A 24,677-nucleotide genomic window follows, 5' to 3' on the forward strand; every position below is an offset into this window, starting at 1 on the left:
TATGGAAAACAATTTTCCATTACTCCCTCAAAGGTGGAAAACACTTTTCCATTTGAAAGGGAGGGAAACCACTTTTCCTTCTTTCCTCTTTACCTCCTTATCCTTTCTTCCCCTCAATCTTCACCATCTTCTCCCATTTTCCTTTAAACTACCAAACAAAGGAAAACTAGTTTGAAATTGTATTTTCACTTGAAAAATGTTTTCCATGGAAAATCATTTTACATTGAAAACGTTTTACGCCCTACCAAACGGAGCCTTATTAGAAGTTCAGTCATCTACACTTCTACAGTTCTACAGTTCTACACTTCTACAAATTTGAAACGACAAATCAAAATTCAAAACCCCATTTCACACAAGCGGGAAAAAAGCCCCACCGTGAGCAACGCAAAAATGGAGGAAACCCCGGCGGCGGCGACGACGACGGCGAAGAAACCATTGAGTCTCAACCAACGCTACACTAACTTCCTCTCTGCTTCTCACTCCAAACCTCCTACTCGTAAACTTTCCCTCTCCTCAATTCAACACCATATCTGCAGTTTTCTGTCGATTTTTCCATAATCTGAAGCCTCATTTGTTCGTTTTATTACAGGTGAAGAAAATCAATCAAAGTTGAATGAACTCAAATATGATGCTCCTCAATTTTCAATCAACGATTTCGATTCTTCTCCTGGTATGTCCTTGCTTTAAATTCTGCCCTTTTTTTTTTGGCATGAATTTTTGTTAGGGGGTTATTGAAGTGTTGGTCAATTTCAGACGTTAGTGAGTTTTCAGAGGCGAAGATTGGAACTGCCAGGGAATCTGTGGTTTATGAGGATGAAGAAGAAATTGATGACAGTGTCGCGCATGATTCTGGGTTTGCCGATGTTGAGCCTCTTCCTGGTATGTCTCCCTATTTTTTGAATTTTACAAAGAAATTGAGTTTAGTACATGATTATTATTTTATTATGATATTCTAGGTGAAAAGATGGTAAATTATTTTAGATTAGCTAAAATATTATGCCAATTTCTTTTGGATGGTTGGTTTGATCAATTTGTGGTTGAATAACTTGAATTGACAGAGAAATCAAAGCCGGAGAAAGTGAAAATCAAAGGAAGGAGACGTCTTTGCAAAGTAGCATCCACAGATGATGAAGAACAGATTAAGGAAGAGAATCATAATTTGTTTGATATTTCTGATTTTAGCTCCCCGCCGCCCGTAAAGGATGTGAGTTGTGGGGGGGATGAGATTAGGGATATATTGAATGATTTGAGTTCCAAGATGGGGTTTCTGTCTATTGAGAAGAAGCGAAACCCTAGGCCTGTTGACCTAAAAGCTGTTCCTTTGGAGGATGTTTCATTGAAGAAAGAGGAGGAGAAGGGTGCAGGTCAAAAGGATGAATTGGAAGACTCTGAATTTGGTAGTGTTGATTCGTCTTTCGCTAACGGTTCAGATTTATCAAGCTCTTCATTGAGTGTTACGGGTGGGGTTGAAGACAATGAAGTGGAGAGTGGGTTGAGCGAACCTGATGGGTGCAATTTTGCTGAAGAACCTAAACAGAACAAGAATGCTTACAAAGGAAAATCAAAGAATGTGAGCAGGGCGGTTGAGGAAACTGAAAAGAACAAGAATGCTTACAAAGGAAAATCACAGAATGTGAGCAGGATGGTTGAGGAAACTAAAAAGAATGAGAATGTTTACAAAGGAAAATCAAAGAATGTGAGCAGGACGGTTGAGGAAAAGCCTGTTGTCTCACAGAGGAGTTCATTTTATGATTATAAAGATGAGGGTGACAGTGACGAGGATGATTGTGTAGAGGTGGGAGGTAATAATTGGACCAGGAGAGCAAAGGGTCATGATGCTTTGGGAGACGAGGATGATGCTTTTGTCGATGAGGAGTATGGTGATTCAAGTGTGGTTGAGGTTTTAGATGATGATACTCGTGAGACCGTTTCAGGAGATGAGTTTGCAATTAACTTAAGCGGCCCAAGATCAACTTACAAGTTATCTTCTAAAATTGGCAAAATGTTGTATCCTCATCAACGTGAAGGGCTAAGGTGGCTTTGGTCTCTTCACTGTCAAGAGAAAGGTGGGATTTTAGGAGATGACATGGGTTTAGGGAAAACAATGCAGGTAACTACTTCTTCGTATTTTTTTCGGAGCTGTTACTATTTTATTTGGTGTACTTTGCTTACTGTTTTTTTGGCTGTTCAGATTGCCGGTTTTTTAGCTGGTTTGTTTAGCTCTCGTTTGATAAAGAGGGCAATGATCGTAGCTCCAAAGACGCTCCTCCCTCACTGGATCAAAGAACTCTCTGCTGTGGGTCTTTCAAAGAGGATAAAAGAGTGAGCTTTCTTGAGTATTCATTTAACTTGGGGAGTTGTCATACAAAATGAAAGTTTGACCTCCTAACTATTGCTTCTATGCAGATATTTTGGAACGTGTCCAAAGCTGCGCCAGTATGAGCTCGAATATGTGCTTCAGGTTTGAGTTTGGCTTGTCAAATTTAAATGAAAGAGGGTTTATGTTATTTGTGCACATATGGATTATCTTTTTAGATAAGCTACTTTTGAATCATACAAATTGTTTATGAGATCACGAGATCAATATATACCGAAGCTAGAAAAGATCTACATAACTTGTTTTTTTAATTATCTATATCGCTGTCATTAGTTTTCCCTGTTTATCTGCTTGATTTTTCTGATTAATTACTTGTTTGTCCTGCAGGACAAGGGTATTCTTTTAACAACTTACGACATTGTACGCTTCAACGCAAAACAATTATGTGGAAGTGACTATTATGACGAGGATGATGATATCCCTCTTTGGGACTATATGATACTGGATGAGGTGGGTAACAAGTGGGTAGATATACCATGACATATCATATACAACTATACAAGTATTTTATTTGCTAAGATCATACTTCTTTTCCTTGACCTTTTTTTGCTGTTTATCCTCTATCTCTTGCTTTCTTTCATCATTTGGCAAGTTTTTTTGGAAATGCTTACATATGTAATTTTCTCATATTCTGTACGTTTTAGTTTTCTGGTGTCCTTGGAATTTAGACACCCAAAAGCGTAAATAGAAGAAAAAAAAGTTATGTTTATGACATTATGAAAACCCTATTATACAACCTACAATTTCTGTATAATAACTCTGTATTTCCTGAAAAAGAGGGGGAAAAAATTATTAGTACCGCTTATTGATAATGGTTGCAGATGGCTACCATCTGAGTGTCTGACAATCATCTTTGCGAATTGATTGCCCTTTGGCAAGCTGCTTTCCTCCTAATCTACAATCTAATGTCCTCCTATTTGTCAATATAGGTTATATGTGCTAGTGTGCCTATTCAGATATCTTAGTAGATTTTATTTATCCATTTGCACTTCACCTAGTAAAGTATTAGAAGTAGGGATGGTGTGGCTGTGTTGGAAACAACTTTTGATTATATCGACACTATTTAAATCCATTGGTGTTTCTTGATTGTATTTCCTGTATTCAGGGTCATCTTATCAAGAATCCGAGTACACAGAGAGCCAAGAGTTTGCTTGGAATACCTTGTGCCCATCGCATTATCATCAGTGGTACACCAATTCAAAATAATCTGAAGGTACTATTGATTTATCTTTTTAAGAATTTGTGTAACATGTGCAAAAAGTATACATGCGAGCTGATGCTAGTTTCCCCTTCTTCTCTTGATTAAAATAGGAGCTTTGGGCACTCTTCAGCTTTTGCTGTCCTGATTTGCTGGGTGATCACAGAGAGTAGGTTTTTTTCCCAATCATGTAACTTTTGAAGGAGGATTATTTCTCACCATACAATGTGAATTTGATGTTTATTCAGGTTTAGAGACAGATACGAGCATCCAATCCTTCGTGGTAATGACAAAAAAGCCTCTGATAGAGAAAGGCATGTCGGTTCAAAGGTTGCAAAGGTAATGATTATTTTGTATGCTTCTATTCCATTCCATCCTTAATGTAGATTATTGAGTTGTTGATGATGTTTTTTTTATGAATTTGGGTTGATGAGATAAGCATTTAAATTCTCTTTGGGCATTGCCTTAATGGTCTGACTATAATTTTGTGACTTAATGGCTAAAACCTGGTCATTCACCTTTCAATTACAACATTAATCTTATTGCTTTAGGGATGTCCATCCTTTCAATCTTTCGGTGGGGTAACGTGTTTCGTTTAAAAAGAATATTAATATTGAAAGTAATTCATCTTTTACAAGTGTCCTTTTGAAGGATGACAAGTTAACATGTTATTAGCTTAACTCTAAGTTATATTTCTAAATCAAATGTGATAATGTTGATAAGATGATATAATTTGAAGGAAAGGTAAGGGAGCATGTTAACCTCATACGTCATAACAGTTAGATTACTCTAGATGCTTATTTGATTCAATTCTTTGTACTTGCAGGAGCTAAGGGAACGCATTCAGCCTTATTTTCTTAGAAGAATGAAAAGCGAAGTGTTCCGTGACGATGACACTTCCGAGAGCAAAAAGCTGTCCAAGAAGAATGAAATAATAGTATGGCTGCGGTTGACTAGCTGCCAGGTACAGTTTCTCTGTAGGAGGACACTTTCAATGGTTCTTATTTGAACTGCTACACTGTTAAATTGCCTTTCTTCTCACATGTTTTGTGCAGCGTCAACTCTATGAAGCCTTTTTAAAGAGTGAAATTGTCCTTTCAGCTTTTGATGGCTCTCCTCTTGCTGCAATCACGGTATTGTATCCTGTTGTTTTCCTCAATTTTGGTGTTTTTCCCTGCATTCTTCTTGGTTTGCATTGGCGTAGAAGGTTTTCGATTGATGCATTTGGTTCAATATATAGAAGATGATGCATTGTTTTTTCCCGTGTAAATTGTAGCAAGTCATACAAGGTCATCCAGTCTTTATGAATAATTTGGCAAAATTTATCTGGCTGTTCACCATAGGGAACACGTTCGTTCGGTAAATAACAACTTACTTTGTTAACTGTAAACCAAACATATACACCTTTCAAGCGAACAAATGCTAAGCCATCTGCTTTAACATACCTGTTGCTTTTCATGGATGTGTTGCTTGATAGTGGAGGCCTGGTTGCTATAAAAATTTCTCGATTGTTTATCTATTTGATAATCAACAAATTCCCTGTTTAAACATTTCCTGTCTATGCAATTTGACATACAATTTTTTCCAAACACAGATCTTGAAGAAGATATGCGATCATCCTTATCTTTTAACAAAGAGAGCGGCTGAAGATGTGTTGGAAGGCATGGATTCGATGCTTAATCAGGAGGATTGTGGTCTAGCAGAGAAATTGGCTATGCATGCAGCACAATTGACAGAGGAAAATGATTTACAGGAGAAGCATGCCAATCTCTCTTGCAAAATATCATTTATACTATCTTTGTTGGTTCGTAGGCTTTCCAGTATCCGCCTTATATTATGCTTAACCATATTTTGTTTTGTAATGTCTAACGTAGTATTGGAATTCTTGCAGGAAAAGTTAATTCCTGAGGGGCATAATGTTCTTATATTTTCTCAGACTCGGAAAATGCTTAATATCATTCAGGTTAGTTTCAGTACTCCTCAGCTAGTCAGCTCCCTGAATTTTCTGCCTCTAAACTTCTCAAGGATAAGAACAAGTAATATAGCAAACTAACAGAGTTAATTAAGTGCTGTAGGGTACTTGAATTAAGGAACTGAGGGACACAATTGTCTTCCTGTATTATCATGTTGGTATTACGTGGGGAGTGTGTAGTTCGTTTTATGCGAAAATCAATCAGTATTTTTTGAGGATTATTTATCATTGTTTTTTTTAAAACACCTAGGAGACACCTTCTTCTTGAGAATATTTGTCTCTTTTCTTTTGCTTCATTTTTTATCTCTTTTAGTCTCTACCACCTTTCTTTATGTTGCATTTTTCTTCAAAGTGGGTACACATATGGTTCTTCCGTTGATCCATTATTCAGTGCGATTATTTTTAAATACCTTGTACATCTCCCTTTTTTCATGGCTTCAATCTTTAAATCACCATATGATATGTTGATGTTTTCTTAGGTTACAAAATTAGGTGCACACAGAGGCAAGTAACCCCACCCCCTCTTCCCTGCGCAATAGTACATAAAAAGTGAAAATTATTAGAAGTTTGTGGTGAAATTGCATTATTTCTTAATGTGGATTTGCTACTAGATATTTAGGGTATCATAGTAGTCTAGTAGGTTTTCTTTAAGAATATAGCTATGTACTTTTCCCTGTATATCAAGTTTATTGCCAGGTGTGATTATTATCTGTTGTTTTTGTTTATCCTTCACAAATCACAAGTGGGTTCACCCTTCTCTTGTGGTATTATGACTATTATCAGGAATCATTGTTGACTAATGGTTTTGAGTTCCTACGTATTGATGGCACGACAAAAGCTAGTGACAGGCTGAAGATTGTAAATGTGAGGGCTTAAACCTTCTCCCATAATAGTTGAATAATTTGTTTTTGGATATCATTGTAATTTTCATCTCTGTATGATAATTAGGAATTTCAAGAAGGTCGAGGAGCTCCTATTTTCTTATTAACTTCTCAAGTTGGTGGTCTTGGTTTGACTCTCACAAATGCTGATCGTGTAATTGTTGTCGATCCAGCATGGAATCCCAGGTATGTTCGTAGCAAGCTCTTTCATGTATTTGAAAATACTAAGATTCTATGGTTTTATTTCTTTGCAAAATGTCCATGTTTTGAGTGAAAAAAGAAGTGAGAGCGAGGAAAAGAATTTTCTTTTAGCTCTTTTGAATATTTTGTGGGTATGAAGTCCCTTCTATTCCAAGTACAACATATATATATATATATATATATATATATATATATCTTTGTCCTGTAAGGAAATTCTTCATGTCTCCTTGGCTCCGTTTGGTAGGGCGTAAAACGTTTGCATGGAAAACGATTTTCCCCTTTTCAATCATTTTACGTTGTTTGGTTGGGTAAGGGATGGAAAACAATTTTCCATGACTCCTTCAATTGTGGAAAACCCTTTTCCATTTGGAATGGAGGGAAACCACTTTTCCTTCTTTCCTCCTTACCTCCCTCTCCTTTCTTCCTCTCAATCTTCACCATCTTCTACCATTTTCCTTTAAGGTACCAAACAAGGGAAAACTAGTTTGGTGTTGTGTTTTCCCTTGAAAAATGTTTTCCATGGAAAATCATTTTACATTGAAAACGTTTTACGCTCTACCAAATGGAGCCCTAGTCTTTAAAATCCTTTAAGCTGCTGAAATAAAAGGATTAGTGGAAAGTAATACAAGGATACTATTTTATGCCCTAAAAGAAGTATTCCACACAAGTATTTTTTTTTACAAAAAGAGGAAGCCTTTTTGAATTTAAATCTTTCTATATGTTCATGAATGTCTTGTTTTGAGCAGGTTTCTGTCTGTGACCCCCAATTTCACTAATAGCTTCTTCAAATTTCTTTAGCATAGCATCAATAACCATATATTTTCAGCAACTGCTCTGTCTTTGAACACCTTATCATCCGTAATTCTGGATTTCTTATCTCCCGTACCTATTCAGATGCTGCTGATGAATCGTCTCTGCCAGTAGAATCAATTCTTTTATTTATGCGTGTGTATTTTGCAGAATCATTACTCTGTTGTTGTTTTGTTTGTTAAATAGGCTATCAGTAAATGGCTATTTATATGTTTACTTAAAAAATGAAAACCTCTAAGGCTCCTACATCGCAAACGAATAAAAGACACCTGTTTGATCTTTACAGTATGGATAACCAAAGTGTGGACCGTGCTTATCGGATTGGCCAGAAGAAAGATGTTCTAGTTTACAGACTGATGACATGCGCTACAATTGAAGAAAAAATATACAGGATGCAGGTTAGTTTTATTTTTCTTTCTTGTTTTGTCCATTTTTTTTCATGTAGATACCTTGTTGATTTTGGGTTAACATCTCAAATTCTGCATTAGATATTCAAGGGTGGCTTATTCAAAACAGCTACAGAGCAAAAAGAGCAAACACGTTATTTCAGTCAACAGGTTTGGCTTTTGACTACTGTATTGTTGCTGTTGCGCTGTTTGTTAGGGTCTTGGCATTCTGTCCTTAACTATACTACCGTATTCAGGATCTTAAAGAACTTTTCAGCCTTCCCAAAGATGGTTTTGATGTTTCTCCCACTCAGTTGCAGTTAGTTGCAGAACATGGTGACCAGGTCGCAATGTAATTTTCTTTGTAACTTTATTGTGTTTGTTTGATGTTCTCCAATTCACGAGTTCTTTCCTTGATTTCTCCCCTGGTTAATGGCTGTTTTATTGCTGTTATTAGGAGTGATTTTTTGAGAACCCACATCAATTTCCTGGAATCTTTAGGCATAGGAGGTGTCAGTCACCACAGTTTGCTCTATACCAAATCAGAACCTGCACCAGCAGTTGTACAGGTAGAAGAAGATGAACCAAGGTAAGGGACTACACTCTTCAGCAGTTGAGACTTAAGACAGTACTTATATTGTATATACGGACCATTTTCTATGTGGTACATGCAACCATGATTGGAATACTTAGCAAAGTAGGATGATAGAAACCCTTCAATTCCGTGTAATTTCTTCACATTTTTTTCATTTTCAGGAGAATGGGAACTAAAATTTACAAGAAATATGGTTCTTCTTCAACTTCAACAGAGCATTACGTTGCTGGGTACGATCTTCCTAAATCTTATAAATTTGAAGACAACTCCATTTATGTTTCTTTGCCTTCTTAATATGATCCAAGTTATATGCAATAACCTCTTTATCTTGTTTTAATCACACACTTCACAGGGCTCAATATGCATTTAACCCAAAGGATGTAAACCTCAACAAGACAAATGTTTCACCACAATATACTACTAAGATGACTGAATCAGATATCAAGGAGAGAATCAATAGACTTTCACAGCTTTTATCAGATAAGGTCTGACTACTGTCACACTTTTAAATTCGAAGTATAATGTTATGTCAACTTCGATCCTTTACTAATTCTCTATTTGTTACAAATTCTTGCCATTTACTATCTTTCCACCTGTTGCAGGGTTTAAGATTGCCTGACAGAGGTGAGAGACTTAGGAAGCAAATCAGTGAACTGAATACGGAGCTTGTAAACCTAACTACACCTGAGAAAACCAATCAGGTTATTGACTTGGATGATATTACTGACGCATTACAGAGGTCGTCATTGCATGTATAGTACCTTGATTGCCTTTGTGCTGAATTGATATGTAATTAACTTAGGTGTACAAAAGGTACATGCCTTTTTTTTTGCTATTTTGGCGCGGTGATTCATTCACGAGGCACAAGCTCGGTGCCCTTTTTGAGAATGTAATGTTTTGGTCTGAACGAACGAACTCTGCTGAAAGCATTTTGTGAGGCACAAGGTTGATGCCCTTATTTGAAAATGTAATCTTTTGGTCAGAACGAACTCACTCTGCCCAAGGCTTTTGCTTACTTCAGCATATTTTGTATGTTCAGAGATTTAATGTATGCTTTCAGAAGTAAGAATAGTGAATTGAGGTGTCTCACTTTGTTGCTGATCTTTTGTTGGTGTAGCATCACGTAATTGATAATTTTAAGTCCCAAATTCACTAAAATTGTTTCATCTTTCCTTATTTTTATTACTCCAAAAAAGCTTCCTTGTTTAGTTATTGCCATGAACTTCTTTTTAATTAATTGATAATTTTATGACCCAAATTCACTAAAGTTGTTTTTTAAAATGCTCATTTTGTTTTGATTGTGGATTTTCGTTAATGCACATCTTTGACCATCTATATTCCGTATCTAATTTCGTATTAGTAAACATTATTAAATTTGATATTCTTAAAGCACTTATTTGGTTGAATCAAAGAATACTTCATTTGACTTTGTCTTTTTTTCTTACATATTAGTAGATTCTCTCAAATTCTAAATAGTTGCAAGATTCTGAACACGGAAAATATTGCGAAACAGAAGGAGTATTTGTTAACTACTTTAAAAAAAATCTTATTCCGATAATATTTTATCATTGAGGGTTTGGATAATCTATTGGTTAATTTCGAGATAAATTAGGTAATTTTCAAGTACATTTTAAGGGTAATATAACTTTGTTTTTAATTTAACTAAATATTTTCAATTTTAGCTCTTTATATGCAGCTAAAAGGTTAATAACACCCTAAATACTTTATTTTTCTATGCAAATATTTAAAACAAATTCTTATTTATAATGGGTGTACAATAAATATTGTACACCGGAGTAAAAGTTGACTTAAAATGCTTAAAAGTTACATTTATATATGTAAAAGTTATCTAATTTTTAATGATAAATTTTTTCATTTGAATAAAAATTATTTCTTCAAAATCACTAATAATGTATAAATTAATTATTTAACCCTTTAAAATGTTTATCTATCAACTTTTTAATTTTATAATATAAAAGTTACAGAAAAATAGGTTAAAGTTACAAAAAACTGCATAAAAGTTATCTTGGTGTACAATAAATTTATTGTACACCTTGTGCGCGCAAGACCTTTTGAATATTTAATTTCTACGAGTACTTAATTATAAGTACGGATGATTACTCAACAAATCTACGAACATTTAAATTTTAAACACGGAGGAATTTATATTACCCTTAAAAAACAAAAGAAAAAAACAAAACAAACAAACAGAGTAGTAGTTTATTGCCGCCACGGCCCGCCACCTTCTCACTCAAAGCACATACGAGTTTCTCTGTCGAAGCTGATTCAACTGAAGGACTGGACACTGAAACAGCTCTAACACTCTTCAGAAAATCCATCAATGGCGGCACAACTCACTTCAAAACTAACCCTTCTCCGAACTCTCCATCTTCATCATCCCGCCATTTCTCGTTTACTCTGCACAATCACCCAAACTCCATCATCATCATCAACAAAACCATCACTCCCATCACTGCAACAATCACACGACGCAGATTTAATCTCCAACATTCTAATCCAACATCACAACCCTTTTCACGCCATGGAATCCTCCCTTCAACTCTACGGAATTTCTCTCTCTTCTTCTCTTCTTCACCAAACCCTAATCCGCCTTTCCCACCTCTCCAAAATCGCCCTCTCTTTCTTCTCTTACTCTCTCTCCTCCCACCCTTCTTCCATTGATGTCACCTCCTTCAACCTCATCGTCGACATCCTCGGAAAAGTGCGCCAATTCGACGTCGTTTGGCAGCTTATTCTGCAAATGCAAACCCTAAACCTAAAACCCCAGAACTCCACCTTCTTAATCTTTGTTCGTCGTTTGATTGCCGCGAATCTTACCCGCCAAGCGATTCGGGCGTTTGATGATATGCCCTGTTTTACCGAAACAGAGGTTTGCAATGAAGATTTTGTATATTTGATTGATACGCTGTGTAAATACGGGTATGTTAGGGTTGCAATGGAGATCTTCAATAAAAGGAAATTCGGGTTTGAGGTTTGTGTGAAAACTTACGCTGTCTTGATTGATGGGTGGTGTAAAGTCAAGAGGGTTGATTTTGCAGAGAGATTATTAAGAGAGATGATTGATAAAGGGATTGAGCCAAATGTAGTATGTTACAACAGTTTGATCAATGGGATTTGCAGGAAATCAAGCTTGCACCCAGATGACAGATTCGAGAGGACAATTCGAGCTGCAGACAAGGTGTTTGATGAAATGCGTGAAAGAGGAATTCAACCTGATGTTACCACCTACTCAATTTTGCTTCATGTGTGTAGCCGTGCTCATAAACCTGACTTGACTTTACACAGATTGGAAGGGATGAAGTTGAAAGGGATTTGCCCAAGTGTAGCTACTTATACCTCAGTTGTTAAATGTCTTTGTTCTTGTGGGAGGTTTGATGATGCTGAAAAGCTGCTAAATGAGATGATTTCAAATGGGGTTACACCCACTGCTGTTACATACAACTGTTTCTTCAAGGAGTTGCGAGGAAGAAAGGATGTAGAAAAGGCTTTGGATTTGTATAGGAGGATGAAGAAAGAAGGCGTTTGTGTTGCGAGTTTACACACGTATAACATTCTGGTTCAAATGTTTGTGAAGTTGAATAAGATGGAGATTGTTGAGGAGATATGGAATGACATGAAAGAAGCAGGTGCTGGACCTGATTTGGACTCGTATACTGTGTTGATTCATGGTCTGGTTGAGAAAGAGAAATGGAGGGAGGCTTGTGAGTATTTTGTACAGATGATTGAAAAAGGGTTTCTTCCACAGAAGGTAACTTTTGAGATGCTTTATAGAGGGTTGATACAAGCTGATAAGATGAAAACTTGGTGGAGGTTGAAGAAGAAACTCCAAGAGGAGTCTGTATCATTTGGGTCTGAGTTTGAAGATTATCATCTTCAACCTTACAAGAGATGATATTTGGGTAGACCTGAATTTTTTGCGGGTTTGGGCAGAATTTTCCGGCCCGGTTTCCGGGCCCGGTCCGAAAATTTTATTTTTTTGGGCGGGTTTGGAAAACACAAAAATACACTTTTTAGTTATAAATTTGCCCCGGCCTGAAAAGCCCGCCCAGCCCGGCCCGAAAATAACGGGGTTGGGCACAAAAATTTTAGCCCAAATCTTGGCCCGGTCCGACACAGCTCAAGCCCGTCCCGAACCCGGCCCAGGCCCGCCATTTGATCAGGTCTATATTTGGGGAACAATCTCGAGGTGTGTTCTTTGTACTTCATACCCGGCCCGATTTTTTGCGGGTTTGGGCAGTTTTTTGGCCCGATTTTCGACCCAACCCATTTTTCAACCCGGCTCGATTTTTTAATTTTGTTTTGTGGGTTTTGGGCAACGTAAAACTACACTTTTGGTTCTAAATTTGGCCCGATTCATTTTTTATATGGGCTTTGAACAACGTAAAACTAGACTTTTGGTTATAAATTATTTGACCCAGCCCGAAGAGCCTAGGCCCGAAGTAGCGGATTTAATGTCATTTAATTTAATTTAGAAGTTCGTTAGGGTTATGTTAATTAACCAACGACTATTAAAATATTACATTGTTGTATGCCTCTTTTTTCTTTCCAATCTAAATGCATGTTAACGTTTTCAAGATTCTAGCTTTTATTAAATAAAATTAGTATTAGTCGTGTAAAGAATATAATTTCGTAAAGATATCCTTCATTAACTTATTTAACAATATATACATCATGTAGCCGCTGATTAGGCTAATTAATTATTAATCGTATTAAAATATTATTGAGGGAAACATATATTGGGTTGTGTGTTGTATTATTTGTGAATATACGCCTCTATGGACTATGACTCTATCTATATTTCAAACTAGATATCCTACTCTTCGTAGTTTTCCCAAGTCATATAGATTTCTTCTTATATTATTTTTGGACATACACCTCTGTCTATATTACAAACTAGATATCGGTTTCCTAAGTCATATAGACTTCTATCTTATATCATATAGCTAAGATCGAACATAAAACTCAGTCACTTACGATATTCTATCCTCTAGCATACCTATATTAAACCCTTCATATATTTTACAACACTTAAATTCTGTAGCTAACTCCATCAACGCAGTTCCACCCTTAATAATATTTTATTTGAAAAATGGTTCGCGGTCGTGTTGCGAAGGTGACGGACATCAATGTGATTCCTAATCATAATAACCATGTTACTTATGCGGCCTGGAATGGAGACATCGATATGAATACATTTAGCTACTGGTCTGATTTTTGTAAGTCTGATATTTGTGTGAATATTTGTGTGAATATCACTAAAGCTCTTATTTTCATTGTTGTATTTTCCATGATTTTGTACATTATAATCGCACCATACCTGCATGAAACCATATTTCATGGGAAAATCATGAATAAGATGATGATACCAATACCACAAATTGGTAAGACGATTAATGAAAGTTATGATGGCAGTAATATATTGCAAGTGCATTGCGTGTTAAAGTATGGTGATCATTTACATGATCTTGGTTTGAAGAACGTGCTTCCATCCACCAGATATAAATTCCGGCTTCACATCGGTCAAAGTCTAGATTTTCCCGGAGTCGTACGGTGCGACATGAGATGGAAGAAAGAAGAAGAAAAAGAAAAAGAAAAAGAAGAAACTCACAAAATTGACGCCACTGTTATATGGAATATCACTTCTATTAGGTTCTATAGCTATTTCAATGACGTATGGTCTTCTCCTGGTGAAACAACTTACTTTAACAACATCAACAAATCCAAAAACTTTGTTAGGGCTGTGTTAACCAACAAATTAATAAATACCTAGTACTAAATATATTATTATATATATTGTTATGTTTTCTTTTTAATTTTCAGCATATTCTTTTTTTGAGGTTGAAGATTATATCATCTTCTTCAACCATACAAGAGATGATATGGTCCAAGTGAAGCTGGTGTGTTCTTTGTTACTTTGTACTTCATGCCCGAGCCGTTTTTTTTGGGTCTGGACAGAATTTTTAGTCCCGACTCTAATTTGTACGGGGTTTGGGTAACGTAAAACTACACTTTTAGTTATAAATTTGGTCCGGCCCAAAAGTTGTAACCTCAGTATTTTAGGCCTGAAATAGCGGATTTGGGCACTAAAATCCGGCCCGAATCTTGGCCCGGCTGGACATGATGGGCTGATTTTATGTCTTGGCCCGACTTGTCTTTTGATCAGGTCTATTTGTACTTCATGTTGGATATAGTCTAGTTCTATAGATTTGTTTGGGAATTGAAGATTGATTGTTAGAGAAACTTTAACCCTTTTATACAAAATTTTGCAGTGTGATGGGAAGAGAAATATGGCAGTCATGAGCTCTATAATGTGAAAAAAAGACTTGGTATATAATTTTAAGGACTTTGGGTAACGTAAAACTACATTTTCTGTTATAAATTTGGCCTGATCCAAAAGTGACCCGAAAAACTAAGTATTTTAGGCCCGGAATAGCGGGTTTGGGTTCGAAAATCCGGTCTGAATCTTGGCCCGGCTGGACTTGATGGGCTGATTTTCCATGTCGTGGCCCAGCCTGCCTTTTGACCAGGTCTAGTTGTACTTCATGCTAGATATAGTCGAGTTCTATTGATTTCTTTGGGAATTGAAGATTGATTGTTTTTAGGGTGCGTTTGGTTCAGACAGGGTAAAGGGAGTGGAATCAAAAAAGGGATTGAAAGGGAATAGAATGGAAAACCCTTTGATATGTAGAGTGGTTTGGTGACATTATATTTCAGCTCTTTCCTGGACTATTCTCCACCATTGCACGCACATTTGCACCCCTGCAGAATTTCTCCACCATGAAACCCTCTACTGCCGGCCGCCCCTCCTATCCCCTCCACAGACGCCCTACTACCGCCGCCCCTCCCCTACTACCGCCGCCTCCTTTCTCTCTCATCTTCTCTTACATCTCACTACCGTGTAATAGGTTTTCGGCGGCTAGGGTGGCTTCTTTTAATGGTTAGGATGGGCCTCTTCTGTGGCGGCTAGGATTTTCGGTGATTAGGGTTTTGCGGTTAAGATGGACTTCCCGGCGATTAGGGATTTGCGGCGATTAGGGTTTTGTGGTGGCTAGGGTTTTGCAGCGATTAGGGTTTTGCGGTGGCTAGGGTGGTGGTGGTGGAGCCGTGCCGGTGAGGGTTTTAGTCGGCGATTAAGATAGGTCTTTCGGCGCCGGCTAGAGTTTCGCGGTGGTATTTGAGGGAGATGGTGGTGAAGTCATGCCGGTGAGGGTGAAAATGTGTTGGGTTGGCAGTGATGGATGGGTGGTGTCGTAGCTCAAAGGAAAGGGAATGCCAATACCTTGGGGGGGGAGGGTGAGGAATCAATATAGAGAGATTTGTGGTAAAGGGAATAATTAAAATGACAATACAAACAACAACAAAGGAAATTAGTCCTTTTAATTCCCTTTCCCTTTCCTGAATACCCCATACCAAACACTCCCTTATTTTTTACGGGAGATTGATTGTTAGAAAAACTATAACTATTTTATGGCAGTCGTGAGCTGATTCTAATGCTATAATGTGAAAAAACAGACATGGTATAAATTAGGTGGCGTCGACAGCAGGGTTCGAACCTGCGCGGGCAAAGCCCAACAGATTTCAAGTCTGTCTCCTTAACCACTCGGACATATCGACATTTGTGTGACAAAGATGCAATTTCTTCTATAAACTTAAGTAAGTGATCAGATCAATTCCAGATGTCACATGGAGCATTGGAGCTTGACTTTTATATACCTATACGGCTATGCATGTATTTACCTCTTTTCGTTGTTAGAAAAACCTGGCATTCATGAGCTGATCATGTTAGAGTTATGGTATATCTAAGGTTCTAGTATATTTAGAAAACTAGAGTTGTAGCGGTCGGGATACCATAACTCTAACAGATCAAGTGCTATAATTCGATAACTCTAACAGATCAAGTGCTATAATTCGATAATCTAACAGATCAAGTGATATAATTCGATGATGACTAATTTATTCACATTTTTGTAGCGGGAGCCTTTCGCACTAGGTACAGCCCCTCGTCTCAACTCTCAAGTAAGTGATCAATGAAGTTTGACTTTTTTTTTTTTTTTTTTTTTCATATGCATTTGTTTACTCTCTATGCTTAAAATGAGATAGGTTGATAGGGAATACTCATTAATGATAAGTTGTACTAATAATCTTCTCCTATTTGACATATCGGTGTAATAATTTCCCCTTAATTACATAATGTGTAATTACTTCATAGTTCATACATGATGTAGAATAAGAGGAGATAAATTTCAAATAGCCACTAAACAAGCAAGATAATTTTTCAAACTTGCAAAATGCAAAATATGCCATATATATTTTTTTAGTAAACGAAAAAAAAAGTTTGGAAGGTCCCTAACAATGTATAAAACTCAATTGAATTTATCAGCAAACCAGTAGTTACGTTCTTCATCTCGAGTTAATGTTGTTGGAAAAAGATATTTTACGAACTTGTTAGAATCAAATAAACTAATTAATGCTTTAACTAGTAAAAACAAGCTCAACTTGATCAACAAATCAGCTAATGACAGCTCAGAAATTCCTGTCATGGAAGTTGTTAAAAATTTTGGTTCAATTCTTACTGTTGATATTTTGGTTTCCAACTTTCCATAAGCTGTAATTTCCATTAAATAAAATTAGTATTAGTCGTGTAAAAAATATAATTTATGAAGATATCCTTTATTAACTGATTTAACAATATATACAATTATACATCTACAAGGATGACAAATTATAGAGAATATATTATTTAACTCTAAAACTTGATGATCTATTACTAACGTATTCAAGCATCACTATTATATACTCCCTCTGTCCTAGAATACTCGCACCGGTTCGAGTGGACACGCTTGTCAATGCACAACTTTGACCACTAATATCTTTAACTAGGTATTATAAAAACTTATAAAATATTACTCCCTCCGTCCCACAATTATCTTCCTGTTTGACCAAAAACACGGATTTTAAGAAAAGTGGAATATAGTACATGAAAAAGTGGAATAAATTACAAATGATGATTGAGTTGTATGGAAAAGTGGAATAAAGTGAAGGAAATAATGCCCTTGGTCCAAGTATGCATTCAATGTTAAGTCTAATAAATGCGGTTCAGTATTAATTAACAAGTTAATAATTCAGTGAGATCAAGTGAGTTGAATGCCTAGCTAGAGGCCGCTTCAGTTCAAGTGGAATTAATGATATTAATCCACAGCTTACTCTTGACTGAACCCGTAGGGTCACACAAATAGTACGTAAACGGATCAAGTATTTAATGGCATTAAATACTCTATCTATGGATATTCGGAATCGACGGATCTTGGTTTCAGTGGGAGCTGAGATCGTCACAAGCAAGAAATGAATACTCCGGAAACGATGATATTGCCAGAAACGGAAATATGGATCGTATCGGAAATATAAATATTATCCAAGTCGTAGATGTTGCCGGAAACGGAAACATGGTACGTATCGGAAAATATTATCGGAAATGGAAATATTAGCGGAATCGGAAATATTGCCGGAAATGGAAATATTGTCAGAATCGGAAATATTATCGGAATCGGAAAATAATTCCGGAAACGGAAATATTAAATATTTGTTCGAAACGGAAATTGATTCCGGAATCGGAAATATTAAATATTGTTCGTATCGGAAATGAATTCCGGAACCGGGAATTTAATCGGAAGCGTATCGTACGAATAAGCATCGGACGAGGCCTGCCGGACGAAGGCCCAGCACGAAGCCAGGCCATCGCCCAGCAAGCCAAGCGCGCCACACGAACAGCCAAGGCCACGCCAGGCCCAGCGCAAGGCCAGGCCCAACAGGCCGTGGCAGCGCGCACAGCGCACGCAGCAATGGGCTGCGAGCTGTGCTGCTGCTCGCGTGGGCTTGCGGCTCGCGTGGGCCGAGCAGCCGTGTGGGCTGTGCGCGGGCATGGCCTGCACGCTCGTGGGTCATGCTCGTGTAGAGTTTGTGTTCACATACGAAACCTAAATTGTATAGGATTTGTTTGATGATTAAATTCCTATTCCTATTAGGATTATTTAATTAAATAGAGTCCTTGTAGGATTCTAAGTTTAATTAAATCGTATCCTACTAGGATTCCAGTTCCCTTTCCAAACCTCTATAAATAAGGGCCTAGGGTCATAATTTATACGAACGATTCAAGTATTCAAAGTGATTTTTGAGAGCAAAAATTCAGTCATATAATTGCCTACAATAGCCGAAAATTCTAAGTACCTTAAGGGCGATTCTAGTTGGTCAAGTTTAAGGCGGATCCGGACGTGCTGTGGACTATCTACGGAGGGACGACATTTGGAGTCCTAAAGACTTGTTCTTGTTCGGTTCGGGCGCAGCTAGGGAAGGCACGCAACAAAGTGTATGCATCTAAACTATGCTAAATGATTATGTGTAAATAATATGCTTTCCTGGCTTTATGGTTTTTCCGCATGATTTATGAATTGTCATATGTATCATAACCTAACAGTGGTATCACGAGCCTCTTATTATTTTCATAATCTAAATTGCATAAACATGGTTAAATATTACAAATTTGCAAGAATTAAAAGGGGTGATTAATTTTCGTAATTGTTAATTAATTGCAAATTGCGTTTATTTAATTATACGTACGCAGTTTTTCGGCAGTTTCTTCGTTACTCATCCAAATCGAGTGATTTTTGTGTCAATTCGGCATGTAAAAGGCATTCTAAAATTTTGAAGCCTAACTATGACTTTTCGGAGGTTTTAGTTTTTCGAATGCAAAATTTCGTAAAGTTAAGATGTTAAATTAAATATTTGCGATTCTTGTTGATAAATCTTGAATTTTTGATTGACCTACTGTATATGTTTAACAAGTTTGAATGCCTAGCCTTGTTAATTATGCAATCTAATTTGTAATTATGATTAATTTGTTGAAAATTGGAATAATTTAGAATTAATTTGATTTTCATAATTAGTTATAATTTAATTAGAAACCTATGATTAAAAACCACCATAAAAATTGTAAATTTATGTTAAATTTTAAATTTTTATGACCTAGACTTGAATCCATGTTAATCGGAAATCAATTAAATAATAAATTTTCGATTTTTCGCCCTAAAATTATGAAATTAATATTATTTATTAATTTGTCATTAATTTTGAATATAATTTTTTAATTTTTTTTATGCGACTCGCTCATATAACTTGCACGCACAAAGCAATGGACGCTACGTGTTACCCTTAAGGGGTGTTGTATAGTGCGGGCATGCGACGACGAGCAAGGGAGCTCGTCGCCCATGCGGTACGAATGCAGCGAGCAAGGGCATGGTGCACGAGCACAAGGCAGCAACCCTGCCTTGTGTCGTGGGCTGTGAGCAATGGGCGTGTGGGCAGGGGCGAGAGCAAGGCACGAGCAGTCGCGTGTGGGCAGCAAGCGTGTTGCGCCACAGCGCGCACCGCCTCGCGCAAGCATGCGGAGCCTCGCGCGCAGCTTGCGCAAGCTCGCGTGCCACGAGCGCTACGCACAGCGTCGATGGCTCGCGCGCAGCGAGCGCCAGCTCGCATACTGCTGCCTCGTGCGATGAGCGCAAGCTCGCGTGCGGGATAGGCAGGCGCGCAGCGAGCGATGGCTCGCATGGATCGAGCGCTGGCAAGCGAGCGCAGCTAGCGATGGCTCGCGTGCATCGAGCGCTGGCGCGCGCAGCGAGCACCAGCTCGCGTGATGCCTTGCGATGGTGAGCAGCAGCGATGCGACGCAGCGCATGGGCTGCGCGCACATGGCCAGCGATGGCTGTGTGCGTGTGGCCCATGGGCGTGCGTTGCGTGGGATTGTTGCGTTGCAATTAGATCGTTTTGAAATTTTAATTTGTAATTTTCAGTTTACATAATTTTAATTAATTTTAAAATTAATAATTTAAATTATTTTCTTGGATTTTAATTTTGAATATTGTAATTATAATAAATTTTATTTATTCTAATTATTTTACTAAAATTAAAATCATGAATTAATTTAAATACGACTGAAATTAAATTAAACTTTTTGGATTCAGTTATAAATTTATATGAGCTTTAAATTTTAATTAAATTTGTATGTTTTCGGTTAGACTAGAAATACATTTTTATGTTTAAAATTAGTAAAGCATATGAATTTATTGGTTTAAGTGGGAGCCCTTTTTAGTCATAAACTCTTGATTAGGTCTACAAATGCTTAAGGTTAAAACAACTTGATTAGAATTAATAAGGACTGAATAATTTGTAGATTATTGGTGCCCTTGATTAATTGCTGCAAATGTTTATGTGATGCATAATGTGTTTTACTAACCAGCTATGTGGGCCATTCATGATAATGAATGGGTGAATGGTATATATTGTATATGTACTGTTTTGCAGGTTATGAAGTGACTAGTATGGCCCAAATAGGATAGAAAATATGGTCTGCGTACCATTAATTTGAATGTAATTGGTCTAAAGTACCAAAGTTGTTTTTCAATTCAAAAATGGTCTGCGTACCATCAAATAGTTGTAATTAGTTTTAATTATAGCTTATCCTATTTGAAGAAAATGGTGCCTCCCACGGAGATTTTCAAGACGGACTTTGAAGTTAAAGCTTCAAGATGAAGTCGGGCCATACTAGATCACATTTATCTTATGCATGTTTTAAGTTATTTATTGCTTTTAAATATGTCTTAAAATGCATGAGATCAAAAGCTTGATTATGTTGCATGATTAAGGATTTTAGTTCACTTAAAATCTAACCAACATAGTAAGAGCCTTAAGTTCCAAACTTAAAAATTGAGTTAAAAGGTGCCATGCCAAAATATACATTTGCTTGGATATCCTTTACATCAATCTAGTAATAGTTTTCGCTCAGCGAGGTGTTACTTATTGGTCCTAAAGGGGCAAGGTACACAAATAATTGTGAGTACATGTTAGTTTTGGTGAAACTCAACGATATAAGTAAGGAGTCCTTTTATGTCGTGGCAAAATCGATAGGTTTACCTAATAAGTTCTTAGACGTACCTATCAACCAAGAATAGTTTCTAGACTATTAGCAAAAGGCTTTTGCTTACCTAAGATGTTTTAGGATTAAGTCGACAAACTGTGCTTAGTTCTTCAATGATTTTAGGATCTTGGAATCATTTTATTCACACCTGCCGGAACACATAATTCGAATAAAATGCTAATGACTTGTTTAAATTGCATGATTGCTTTCATTTTCAAGTTATTATTCATGATAAATGTTTAGACTTTTCATGCTTCAATGTATGTTTTAATTATTGTTTATAATTAAATATCTTGCACTGCAATAAATCCTTTTAGAAAGGTAACAGTAAATTTCCTCGATTGGTAGTGAATTCAAGAACGATTCACGGAAATGAGAGAAAATGAGCGATTTAAAATGTACGTTTCTTTTAGCGACTTTTATGGTTGTTTTCGAGTATCAAAGTCGAATGGCAAACCGATTGGTGCTTGTGAATTCAAAATACAATGTAGTTTTGAGATCATAAAGCATTGAGTTTAAACGCTCAGCTTTACCAATGGTTAACAACCTAATATATTTGTCCATTTAATTCTCGAATGAGTCTAGTCCCTAGACATTCGAATAGATCGATGCTTAGAGAACTTTAGAAGCTTCTGGTAAGATCATCTAGTTGAAACAGAATATTCAACATAAATTAAATGGAAAGAACCTTGTTGGAGTGACATTGGACATGTCTAACAAAATATAAAAGTCAACACTAGAGAATTCAATTCTTAAGGCTATAAGAAAGGGTACAAGAAATAGGAAAACAAAGGAACAGATGAAAGGAATTTACAATTCCGTTTCTACCTGTAAGTTTATGTTTAAAGAAAAGTGACCTAGCAATCAAACTTCCTTGTTATCATATACCGCTTGAGGTTCTTACTTCGGTAATAACTCAAACAATGGAAGCTAGGCTACACTAATGGCCTACAAGTGGGAAATGAAGCATGGCAATGCTACATTAGTTGTAGGGTCATCTAGTTTGTTTTAAGTCCTTTCAAAGGCTGGAACTAAATGGCTATTTTGTTCCATAATCAGCATACCTAAATTTCTGTTTTTCAAACACAGAAAGACTCACATTCAAGAAAAACAAAAACAATGTTTGTTTGTTTATTTGAGTGAAATGGTCATTTACGGGTTGAGTCAATTTGCTTGATTAAAACAAACAACTCTTTAACAATAAAAACTTTACTAGGTTTAAATCAAACCCTTGATTTGAGTTCCACTAATCTTTGGCATTGTTGCTTAGACCATGTCAACAAGTTAACATTCACAAGCTCTATTTTAATGGACTTTTGAAAGTTGGTTGATTTCTAGATCAACTTAAGACAAGCTAGTCTTACTTGTTGAAAGTAACAAAGAATATGAACTATTGTTAGAACGCCTAGACGATAGAGTTCAAAGCTAAAGAAAGGTTTTATGACTTTATTATTTCACATGGATTTGAGTGAATATAGGTTTATTTACTCAAATGTGATATAAGTTGAATCTTTTTGGCTAGTTCAAAGATTCAGAAGTATAAAATCCACTTGGCAAGAAATCATAAAGATCTAGGTTAGATCATGTTGATGATTACTTGAGACCAAATATGATCATCAATGATTGTGTGTTGTAATTTCACAATCTAGGTCCATAAGATATGGCATATCTTAGTTGGAATAATCGAAGTCAATTAGTACTTGATTCGATCAATGATGGATCATAAAGACTTTTCCTATAATTTCTAAAACAAAATGCTCAACTACCACCAAACTAAACCAAATTCGTCAAAGCTATTGAAAAGTAATTTCAAAATATCTTTTCATAATATATCTAAAGAGTTCTTAAACTCAGTGGGAGCTTAGTGTTTGTTATTCAACAAACTAAGGCCCCAAGTATAGATATATGTTTCATTGTGATTTATTCAAATGAGACACAAGGGTATTGTTTCTACCACGAATTTTTGAGAACATAATGTTTGTTTGCTCGAAATGATGTCCTTTTGGTGATTCGTTTCCAAAATGACAAGTGGGAGAAAATAGACCTCGAAAGTCTTCGAGGCGAACAACAAACATAAACGGACATTCAGGAGGCTTTTCGAAGTGCTTCAGAAAATCCGAACTTATTCTTTAAGGACTTTAGAAGTGGCTTTAAAGAATAGACATCTCTTAGAAGACTTTACAAGTGCTTCAAGGAGAACAGAATATTCTACGGACTTTCAAGTGGCTATTGATATTCTATTGTTTGATGTTCTATACCCAAGTAGGCATAGAATTCAAATCACTGAAACTATGAGATTCTTCTATTAGATAGTGAAGAAACATGGAGTTCAGGTCACTGAAACTATGCAATTCTTCTATTAGATAGTGAAGAAACCTACAACTTACAGTCAAACTATTATCATGTAGATTAATGAGTTTGTGACCTGTAAGAAAGCTATGACGAAACCCAGATTCCCTAAAATGGTTAGAGGCCATATATAGACTCAAATGTTTTAAATGGTTAGAGGCCATAAAACATACTCAATGTTTTGATGACAAAATTGAAATTTTGTTGATTTGCAAGAATAGTTTCACACCTATTGGTTGCAAGTTTGTTTTAAGGATAAAAACCATCAAACATGAAATTGTGTTCACACACAAAGCTAGATTAGTTGCTAAAGGTTACAAGCAAATTCATGGCGTAGATTGTGTTGAAACCTCATGCATAATCGTAATGCTCAAGTCTATAAATCAAGCAATGATCGCATATTGGTACATATGGCAATTGGATGACAAAACAATTCCTCAATAAAATGTTGGAATAAACTATGTACATGGTATGTCATAGGATTTGTGGATCCAAATAAATGCTTGAAAAAGAAAGCTAGCTTATGAAATCTAAGTACAGATTTAAGCAAGCAATTGGGAATTAGAAATGTATTTTAGTGAAGCTAATAAGTATTTTAGTTTCATAAAATGTACATGATTCTTATAGATATATAAGAAGTTTAGTGGGAGTACATAAAAACTTAACTGGTCCTGTGTGTATCACACACATATCTCTCTATTGTAAAATAACATTCAAATGCTAATGACTTAGATTTGAAATTATTCATCAATGATGGACCAAGGCGAAACTTAGTACATACTGGGTATTAAGATCTATTTACAAAGATCTTATATTAATGTTTTGGATTAAGTAATGGCATTTACTAAATCAAACACGAAAGACTCCATTGGAGATATTCGACCCATGTGAATAAATCTAAGTAAAGAATGTTTGAACTA

The 24,677-nt window shown here is 36.4% G+C and overlaps 2 protein-coding genes and 1 non-coding gene across 4 annotated transcripts; 2 read left to right on the forward strand and 1 right to left on the reverse strand.

Annotated features, from left to right (window-relative positions):
- The first annotated feature begins 299 nt into the window (after positions 1 to 299).
- Positions 300 to 9,523, forward strand: LOC110801014 (protein CHROMATIN REMODELING 24). Of its 2 annotated transcripts, none has more exons than XM_022006325.2 (23): positions 300 to 496; positions 590 to 670; positions 772 to 879; positions 1,059 to 2,110; positions 2,192 to 2,322; positions 2,407 to 2,461; positions 2,705 to 2,827; positions 3,483 to 3,590; positions 3,689 to 3,744; positions 3,824 to 3,914; positions 4,402 to 4,539; positions 4,631 to 4,708; positions 5,170 to 5,379; positions 5,467 to 5,538; positions 6,331 to 6,411; positions 6,496 to 6,614; positions 7,726 to 7,837; positions 7,928 to 7,996; positions 8,083 to 8,177; positions 8,283 to 8,414; positions 8,582 to 8,650; positions 8,773 to 8,905; positions 9,023 to 9,523. In XM_022006325.2, exons 1-23 carry the CDS (start codon positions 391 to 393, stop codon positions 9,176 to 9,178), a joined length of 3,375 nt encoding a protein of 1,124 aa, XP_021862017.2. In that variant the 5' UTR covers positions 300 to 390; the 3' UTR covers positions 9,179 to 9,523. The 2 variants fall into 2 exon arrangements, with proteins under 2 accessions (XP_021862017.2, XP_021862016.2); XM_022006324.2 differs by having other exon boundaries at positions 301 to 496; positions 754 to 879.
- Positions 9,524 to 10,631: 1,108 nt separating this feature from the next.
- On the forward strand, positions 10,632 to 13,007 carry LOC110801029 (pentatricopeptide repeat-containing protein At2g13420, mitochondrial). Its single transcript, XM_022006341.2, has one exon. It carries the CDS (start codon positions 10,762 to 10,764, stop codon positions 12,331 to 12,333), a length of 1,572 nt encoding a protein of 523 aa, XP_021862033.2. The 5' UTR covers positions 10,632 to 10,761; the 3' UTR covers positions 12,334 to 13,007.
- A 2,966-nt stretch (positions 13,008 to 15,973) lies between these two features.
- TRNAS-UGA (transfer RNA serine (anticodon UGA)) lies at positions 15,974 to 16,055 on the reverse strand. The gene has a single exon. It is a non-coding gene; the product is annotated as a tRNA-Ser (tRNA).
- Positions 16,056 to 24,677: the final 8,622 nt, after the last annotated feature.

This window comes from Spinacia oleracea, chromosome 4, assembly GCF_020520425.1.
Source record: "Spinacia oleracea cultivar Varoflay chromosome 4, BTI_SOV_V1, whole genome shotgun sequence".
Taxonomy (NCBI): Eukaryota; Viridiplantae; Streptophyta; class Magnoliopsida; order Caryophyllales; family Amaranthaceae; genus Spinacia; species Spinacia oleracea.